This window comes from Astatotilapia calliptera, chromosome 13, assembly GCF_900246225.1.
Source record: "Astatotilapia calliptera chromosome 13, fAstCal1.2, whole genome shotgun sequence".
In the NCBI taxonomy this organism is placed as follows: Eukaryota; Metazoa; Chordata; class Actinopteri; order Cichliformes; family Cichlidae; genus Astatotilapia; species Astatotilapia calliptera.
In genome coordinates this window covers 21,275,933-21,285,297 of record NC_039314.1, presented here as the reverse complement: position 1 = coordinate 21,285,297, position 9,365 = coordinate 21,275,933, and the positions used below count along the sequence as shown (strand labels likewise).

Genomic DNA, 9,365 nt, shown 5'->3' with positions numbered 1-9,365 from the left:
GATGATTCCACAAAAAATTTTTTTTAATTTAAAATCCTCATCATCATCATCATTAAAATCACTGAGCTGTGTGTTGCTGTTCTCGTATTCTAGTCACATGAATACTAAAAAAGATATTTTTAGGTATTCTGTATTTGTGGCGCAGGGAAGGAAAGAAAAGAAACAAACCCTTTTCTGATTCATGAAATGGTAAAATATTTTTGTTCCACACAAGAAAAACTTAATTAACAAATAGGCCTACTGTTTAATAAAAGCAATGCGCTCAATAAATCATAGGCGTTTACATACAGCCATGTCACACTGAGAGATCTAAGCTGCTCCTGGCTGGCAGGACTTTAGATCAAGGTGCTGCAGTCACAGAGCATGGTGAACATGCCAGTTAGTAATAGCAGCAGATTGTCTTTACTTAGTGGAAATTGAGGGATAATTAATAAATCTACTTCACAAAAAAATACTAATATAATTTATTGATTCCACAGTTTCAGGGTCACTTATCAATAAATGCAAATGGTGATGTCATTATTTGTGTATGTATTTCTTCTCTCTTTAGATACACACACATGTCCTGAAGGTTCAAACCAGTAGCTGTTATGTTTCATATCTTTGCACTGTCGGTAACTGTTTTGAGTGCAGCCTGCTGAAAATATGCAGCTGAGGATGACAAGTAAGTCTGATTAATAATTTCATCAACAGCATTTTGATTTTTTTTAAAACAAAATACCAGTCAAGCAGAAGTTTCAGGTACTCAGAACAAATGTCTGTTGTACAGTTAAAACACAGAATATATCATCAACAGAGCTTTGAAAATGCAATTTTGTTGTATCAAATCCAATCTGTAGCTCGTTAGTCTGAACGTGCATAATATGCAAATGCAATGTAGAAAATAAATTCTTAATATTGACCTCTGACTGGGATGAATGAGTTGCATTTAAAGACATTAAAACAGGAAAGAGAGGAAGCTGTGAGCAGCCTGTAACAGTTAATGAAGTAGAGCAGGCCTCCATGCTGAGGCCAGAAACACAGCGGCATGGATTAATGCTGACTAAGTTTAATCGGGGCAACTGACTGAACAACTGCCACCTGTATCAGGAACGATGGAGAAAATGTCAGTGCAACTGACTGATTGAATAGCTGGTTAACTGACTAAGCAACTAACTGGCTAGTGAAGGTCACTAAAGGTCTGACACAGTACTCAAAGGTTACCTGGTTGGCCAGATGACAGTTTAGCAATGTGATCCCCTTTCTTGGATGAAAGATTAAGAAAAGGGATGAGTAACAGGCTGACTAGAGCTTAGATGTTTGGTCAATTACAAGAATGGCAGGCCACCTGGTTAAAGGGATGGCTGGTGAGAGACTACTTTTAGATGGACAGTAGCTTTTTGATGCTAAATTAAAATATCTAGCAAGTAATACAAAGGAACTGTATACAGTTAAAGGCTCACTTGTTCTGTATTACTGAGTGAGGCTGACAGGTTGGGGTCCTTTGGTCAATGTGATTAGGTGAGGATAGTGGATATTCTCATCGTATACTTCTTTTCCCTCCCTCAGCATCTGAAAAACACAAAACATAGAAAACAATAAATAAACAGGCCAAAAACCTTACAGAAATTCTTATTAGATATTCATTCAGGATTCTGTTTCATTTCTGACACCAGTGTGTTAAAGAAAAGAAAAGAAAAGAAAAGACTGACTATATTAATTAAATGTATACATAAATTCAAATACTGAACATTTTATATGAGACACATACACGGAAAGTTAACAGGAAATAAAAACACCTTAAAAGCACCTATATCCATTACATTCGGCAGTTTATTAGATATAACTTGCTACAAATAATAATAACAATAATAATAATAACAACATCTCAAAGGCGCTGTACTAGATTGAGATCAGATGAACTCATTGACATATTGAAAAACAGTTTGAATTGATATGATCTTTGTGATGTGCAAGCAGCCATCAGAAGATGTGCACACTGCGGTCATAAAAAGATACATGGTCTGTGGCATTTAAATGATGCTCAGTTGGGGCCCAAGGTGTCTAAAGAAAATTACAAAATCACCAGCCTGAACTGTTTCTACAAACCATGCTTTCATATTGTTTAGGCCAAATTGTCCCATCGTCCGAACCAGGCAATGTTTTTCCAAACTTCTAATCTTTAATTTTGCTGTATTCGTAAATGTTAGCCTTGGTTCCCTGTTCATAGCTGACAGGAGGAGCACCTGGAATGGTCTTCTGCTGCTGTAGCCCATCTGCCTCAAGCTGTGTGTTCAGAGATGCTCTTCTGCGTACCTTGGTTGTAACGAGTGGTTATTTGAGTTGCTGTGATTTTTCTATAAGCTTGAAGCAGGCTGCCCTTTCTCCTTTGACACTTCACATCAAGAAGATATTTTTGCTCAGAGAAACGCCAACAGGATATTTTTTCTTTTGTGGGTGATTCTCTGTAAACCCTACAGAATGTTGTGTGGAAAATCCCCATACTCATACCAGCCCATGTGGTAAAAACAACCATGTCATATTTAAAGTAATTGAAATTACATGTTTTCTTCAATCTGATGCTAATATTCAGGAGTTGGTCATTTGTGCATAAAGGATAATCTATCTATTAACTGACAAACTGTTCCTACTCCAATATGAATACCCCCTACACATATATACACTGTTTCACACAGACAGCCTTGTGGGGTTCCCCCCTGGTGCCCACTCAGTGCCCTTTTAAGCAGACTTGGCAGTTTGTGCATGCACCAGCTAATCAGATCACTTAGTGTCTGGCCAAATGATCAGAGGCTTATGAAAGTGAGTTTAGTGGGTCTGCTCATGTGAGAGTGTTTGACTGTCTATGTGTGTGCCTGTCTGTGTGTACAGGGTGAGAACAGGATAGTCGAGAACTGTGTGAAAAGGACTCTTCATAACAAGCAAAAACTGAGACTGACCTCAGATTCGTTCCCGTCAGTTGCAAGCAAGTGCTCTGAAAGTAACCCAAGCCTACTTACATCGCAAACTCAAATACTGATTATGTGCTGTTCTTACAACAAATTAAGCTATTTTGCAGCACTCGTGAAAATCATGATCCTGTGGTTTGGGTGGGGGTGGGGGTGGGGGGGGGGGGGGGTTTAATTTACAATTCACATTTGAAACCTAAAAAAATATAATTAATTTGACCCAATGTCATAAAGCCATGAGGTTGTTTTATTCATGACATTTTGCCTTGTTATGTGATAGTGATAGAAAGAGTCAGGAGGAAGGCGTAGCAAGGATGATATTCAACAATGGGCCCACAGCAGAATCGAACCAACATTGCAGGGGTTTTCTCCATATCACAATTGTAAAGCCATATTTTTAAAAAAACAATGTCTAAAAGAGATTTTTTTGACTTCTGCTCTGAAGAAGGGTGCTGTGAAATCTGAGTCCCTACAGGCCATCTGATTTAGTTATCTGATTTTAGACTGACACAATAACCTACCAGCTTTCAGCTGCTATATGCTGCAACTTCACCAACAATACAGTATGTTTAAGGTTAAAATATGTTCAACCACACATTCCTTGTACCTTTTTGACTTAGTGTTTTTTAAACTGTTTTTTTTTTCTCTTATATCTCATCACAGAAAAAGTGTTTAGTGCTTATTCATTGGTCTTTGTTAGACGTCCACGTCAGCTGTACAGAGGAATATAATTTGACAAAGATGCTCTTGTATATATCCTGCAGGAGACGTTGGTGTCACTTTAATGGCTTGCTTGGCACACCTCTCTCATCACACGTCATTCCCGCACCTTGACTTATAAAATATGCAATGCTAACTCGACACCATCTCTTCTCGTGCTTCTTTTTCCTTTTTGTTGAAGATGAACAATCAGCTCCAGCCTGCCCCCCACTCTCTCCTTTGGTCCCTCCCTTCTCTCCCTCCCCTTATATGTGTTATCTTCCTGTAGCCATCCCTCCAGGCACCGGCCCGTAGTTCAACCTGTGACCCTTGAAGAGAGAGAGAGTCAGTGAGAAAGAGGGTGGCAGGGAGACCGAAAGCAGACGACCCAGGGGGTGGTTGGGCGTGGATGGGCAGCTGCCTGCCCCCTCTACTAAGCCTGCTATGGGGACTACAACCAGCATTCACATTCAAATTCTACCAGGCAGAAGGAAAAGGGAAGCGATAGATTGCGGGATGGAGGGATAGAGAGGGAAGGATGGAGGGATCGAGAAGAAGGGGGGGGGGGCTTAACACGGTGAGGGCTGAGAGCTCGCAGAGGTGAAAAGTTTAACAAGCAAAGCTGTTCCTCCTGATCGCAGGCCGCCTAATCAGCTTCATGGGTGGCTGGCTAAATCGGCTCTCAACTCGACCCCCCACCCCACCTTCCCTGAAATCTTTTTTTCTTTATTATTTTCTTTCCAAGGTGCAAGTCATTTATTTTATTGCCACTTTCGGCCCAGCTTCTGCCTCCCTCTTCTTTTTTTCCCCTTTATTCTTGCCCTGCTTGTGCAGACCAAAAAAACAGTGAACAAGGTGGAACAAGAGGAAGGAGGGGGCTCTGAGACAAGGGAAGCTGGGATGAACCGGATGTCTGGGGTCTCTCTCAGCAGGATTAGGAAACAGAGAATGAGGGATTGGGTGGATGGAGAGATGAGTTGAAGAAGGGATAGAAGGACAGGCTTGAATAAATAGAGAAGTGGGTCGTGATGTAGGAAATGGGAAGATAGAGGGGAACAGAGGGAGGGAGACTGGAGAAGGGTGAAGGAAGATATGTCGGAGAATTGGGGGGGGGGGGGGGGGGGGGGGTTAAGTCAGGCAGCCGAGGGGGGAGAGAGGAGGAAGAGAAAAACAGAGGCCCCGAAAAAGGAGGCAGGGAAGAGAGTGCAAGTCCACGGACACAGTGGGGATACTATTTATGCATGTGAGGGAGACGGGGGATGTACACATATGCACACACTCTCTCTCTTTCTGTGTGTGTATGTGTGTGTGTACGAGTGAAATTAAAATTCATGACTCTCTCTTCACAACCATTTGAGTAACAAGATTAAGATGGCGGGTTAGAAAATAGTGCTGGCATTATCAGTCTGCTTGCAGTCCCTCCAGCTGCTTGCCTCTCTATTCCACAACAGTGGGGATAAGAGGATAACGCAGCTAGCCCTGTCTGCCTGTCCTAGCACACGCCTTACACTTTAACACACACACACGCACACAAACACACACAGATCTTAAGAAACACTACCATTGCACAACGGGCCTGCCTGCCTGCTTGCCTGCCTGCTGTCAGCAGTCCCTTGAGTGTGTTTGTGTCAGAGGGTGAAAGTGTGTGCATGTTTGGAAAACTGCAGAGTAGCGAGCTGGGGGTCTGGAGAAGGTTTGTAAAGAATTGCTAAAAAACCCTCCCTTCTCTTTCTCTTCACACAAACACATGCAAAGCAAACATTACAACTGGCAGTATATTCCAAACAAAATCTGACAAGTGCCGAATCTGGCACAAAGAGGAAGGACAGAATATTCATAGCTACTGGGAGTACACGCTTAACAGCATCTGTGCCAGATGGAGAAGCTCATGACTCAACTCAAAGCACCAAAATGATAGAAATATAATTAGGAATTATACTTACATTATGTTACTGTCTTAAAACTGTTTGGTTTCAGTAAGTTTGGACTTTGACTTTAGTGTGCTGCCAACTTGTCATTTACTTAAATCTCTGTCCAAATTTTGACTAACACCTAATATTAATACACATTTTTTCCCATCAGATTTATAAAGGCAATGAAGCAAGAACGAACAAAATGGAATGATATGCAAGAAATGGTCAAGTGTGTCAGTGAGGTGGGCTATAGCAGTGCCCCGAAAGGATGGTTGTTCATTTTTAGGTGAAAAGCAAGGTTTTAGACTTCAGGCAATTACTACTTGAAGTCTAGACATCAACAAATGCTGCATTTCCTTCCCTGAGATGCTGTGCTAGGCCTTTACTGCAGCTACCTTCAGTTGTTTACGTGTCTTTCATGCCTTCAGTTTTGTCTTTAGTAACTGAAGAGCATACTCTATTGGGTTGATATACTTTCGAATTCACCCTGCTACTTCTATCAATAGTCACATCATCACTAAAACTGCTAATCTGATTCCATTGCCATCCATACTGCCCATGCCATTACATTGCCTCCAGCATGGTTGAGAGATCATGTTTGTATGGTTTCAATAATGAATTGTTTCCTTCTCCATACTTTTCTCTTTTCATGGTTCTGGTACAATTTAATCTTGGTTTCATCTGTTTAAGGACTCTTTTCAGAAAGGAAGGATGTTAGATGTATTCTAAACCTTCTTGTTCTTGAGTGTAACCAGCAGTTTGCACTTTGCTGTAAACTCCCAGTAAAGGCGTTGTGAAGGCATCTCTTAAATGTAGACCCTGATAAATATATTCCTACGTCCTCAAGACTGTTATTATCTTGGTTAGATGTTTTCAAGTTGTTTTTATAAACCAAGGAAATAATTCTTCATGAATGTTTATTCATTTATTTATTTTGAGCTTAATGATGCGCTCTCCCACTTGCACTGTCATCTCTTCAGTCTCATATTTAAAATATAGTGGAAAGTTACTTTAAAAATGTCAATGCTTTCAATCAATATGCTTAATTAGATATTATGTCTGCTTGATGTGAATAGGCCTCACCTGGCCATAAAACTGTCTGTCAGTCAATTGCCCAATTACTTTTGAGACTCTGAAGGAACTCTTTATAAGAATGGTTGAAAATGTTAAACAGGTAATACAAAATGCTAGTAAAGCCCGTGAAACTAAAGCTGAAAGTTTTTGGGGTTTTTTTTGTAAAAGCTGTGGTGGCACACTGAAGCAAAAAAGTGTGTCCTTGTCCAACAAATGGCCTAACTGCACCAGCTTGTGTGTTGGAAATGGCGAGGTGAAAATTGCATTCATTTTGTACTTCAAAATGAACAAGTAAGTGAAGGTTTTTTTTTTCTGTTTTTATTATAGTTCCATTTTTATTATTTTCAATATTAGAATCATATTACATTTTTCTGCAAAACAGTTAAATAGAGCTACAAATTACTTGGTGGGGGAGACACTGGTATTGTAGCACCAGGCTTTTATCGTTAACTGATAAAAGTGGGACAATGTCTCTTGGCCAAAAAATAAATATAAGGAGTAATGCAACAAATTACTTTCTACAAGAAGTAAATAAGTAATGTAATGCATTACTTTTGTAAAAGGTTATATGTAATATGTTACTTTCATGAAGCAGACTTCAGCACCAACTGTATATAGCCACATGCTTATTCTGGACAAAAAAAAAGGTTTACAATACACTATGCAGTGAAAGAGTGTCCTTTAACGTCCCTCTGGTGGATATGTCTTTGAAAGAAACTGAAAGAAATTCTATACTGTGGTTCACTGTTAGCTGTGATATGCATTTTTCTTCTCTTCTAAACCAATCACTGAAAACAAATATAGCAGGAGTAATCTGTAGTGCAAATTAGTAGCAGCTGTTCATTTGTGTGTGTGTGTGTGTGTGTGTGTGTGTGTGTGTGTGTGTGTGTGTGTGTGTGTGTGTGTGTGTGGAGGTAGTTTGTGTTTTGCAGTGATATCATCATCATCGTGTGGAGCGTGTGTTTGTGTGTAATGTCTAGCCAATATGCTGTCTGAGTGATGTCTGGTTTGTGTGGGATAGTGATATAGCTTGTTTCTTAGTGTGTGTGTGTGTGTGTGTGTGTGTGTGTGTGTGTGTGTGTGTGTGTGTGTGTGTGTGTGTGTGTGTGTGTGTGTGTGTGTGTGTGTGTGCGTGTGTGTCTAGAATGGTCAGTCAATCCACACAGGGGTTGTTCTGAGTGTTCATCAGAAGATAAGCAGGGGAGACTTAATCACCTTCAGATGTGAGGGGGGCACTTCAAGTTGCCCTGATATCCAAACACAGCACCTGACCCTGCTGTGTGCGTGTGTGACAGTGTACTAATGTATGCATATCACGTAGCAATAAGTGTGTATTTCAAGAGTGACCTGAATGTTCACACAGTCCTCTTGGATTCCAAAGAAAAGAGGAAAAAGCACATTTAAAAATGTTACTATTAACAGTGTGCACACACTGGTGTCTCAGAGACATACAAGAGCGAAAACAGGATGTCAACCACCTTGTGACTAGAAGGGGGGAAAAGGTGGTTGCGTTTTCTTATTTGCTGTCGGACACAATTGCAAGTAGTTGCTGCGATCAGCTGGTGGCACAGAGGGTCAATGTGTGCAGAGGTGTGCAGACAACGTGTCTTCAAATAACTGCGGCCCGACTCAGACTGACTGCAATCGCTCACAGACAGATTGGTTAATGTTCGCAAATAATTGCGGTCTACTTTATAAATGCACACAGATTGTCAACACCTTGTAATCAATCTGAGTTAGTCTGCACCGATTACAAATTGTCTGCAAGATCTCTCTGAAAGAGAGGACTCGACTTAGCTGGTTATATTTCTATATTAAAGTAGGGTTGCTGAGCACCTACATCATTGTGCAGTTAAATCACCTTTAATAAGCAACTAAATTACTATTTGTAGAGGCAGTTTCAAATCTATGAGAAGTGGAACAAGTCAAAAATGCAGCGAGCCATTTAAAATAGTGAACTGAATACCTGGCTAGTAGAGCCACGTGAAAACACAACAACTATATAAATGGCTCATGAGTGCTCCCCCATATTTGCAGTTTTTAAGCAATTTATTACAGTTAATCACCATATTATCACAAACTGATGGCATGTAATTACCAACTCGAGTCCATTCGGTTGCAAACTAATTGCCTTCATGATGCATTAAAGTTGCTATAATTTTATCTCTTTAAATTCTGCATTCGGTGTAAGACAACACCCACTGAAATCCCACCAAAGCTATTCATTTCTTCCTATATATCCCTTTTAATGCATCCCTCTCTCCCTGCTTGTTTCTTTCCCACTCGTCACTTTTTTCACTATAATTTTGGTAATTTTCTTTATAGCTTTAGCTATTCCCACTCCACCTGAGAGTAGAACCACCAGAACTATACAAAATCATATTATACATTAATATCTATAACAAAAAACATGCTTGCTAGTTCCAATTAGTTGTGTACAGTTTCAAGTTTTAAAGGCCACCAGCCGGTAACAGACACCAAAATTTTAATTGGCTGGAGTGATGTGATCAAAGGTACAGTGGTGAACTTTACTTTCTCAGATGTGGATTGTGACATTATGCCATGTAATTGTAAAATGTTGAGTCAGTCCCTTCTCTAAATGAGTGCTTATCCTAAATGCGGTTTAAAAGGCTCCAGAGTCACTTAGATATCCAAATTAAAGTTAGTCAAGGACCAACAGCAAAGATCGAGACAGAGAAAAGGAGTGAAATATTCCTTGCTGAGGTTCAGGCCA

General features: G+C 40.2%; 1 protein-coding gene across 6 annotated transcripts in view; it reads right to left on the bottom strand.

The window, feature by feature from the left end:
• Positions 1–224: 224 nt before the first annotated feature.
• Positions 225–9,365, bottom strand: part of camkmt (calmodulin-lysine N-methyltransferase) — a 119,137-nt gene continuing 109,996 nt past the window's right edge. For 5 of the 6 annotated variants that reach the window (XM_026189212.1, XM_026189211.1, XM_026189213.1 and 2 more), the window contains one exon: positions 225–1,551. In XM_026189212.1, the coding sequence (XP_026044997.1) occupies positions 1,453–1,551 (99 nt within the window). In that variant the 3' untranslated portion in view covers positions 225–1,452. The remainder of the gene's footprint in view (positions 1,552–9,365) is intronic. The other variant, XM_026189216.1, reaches the window with a different exon arrangement.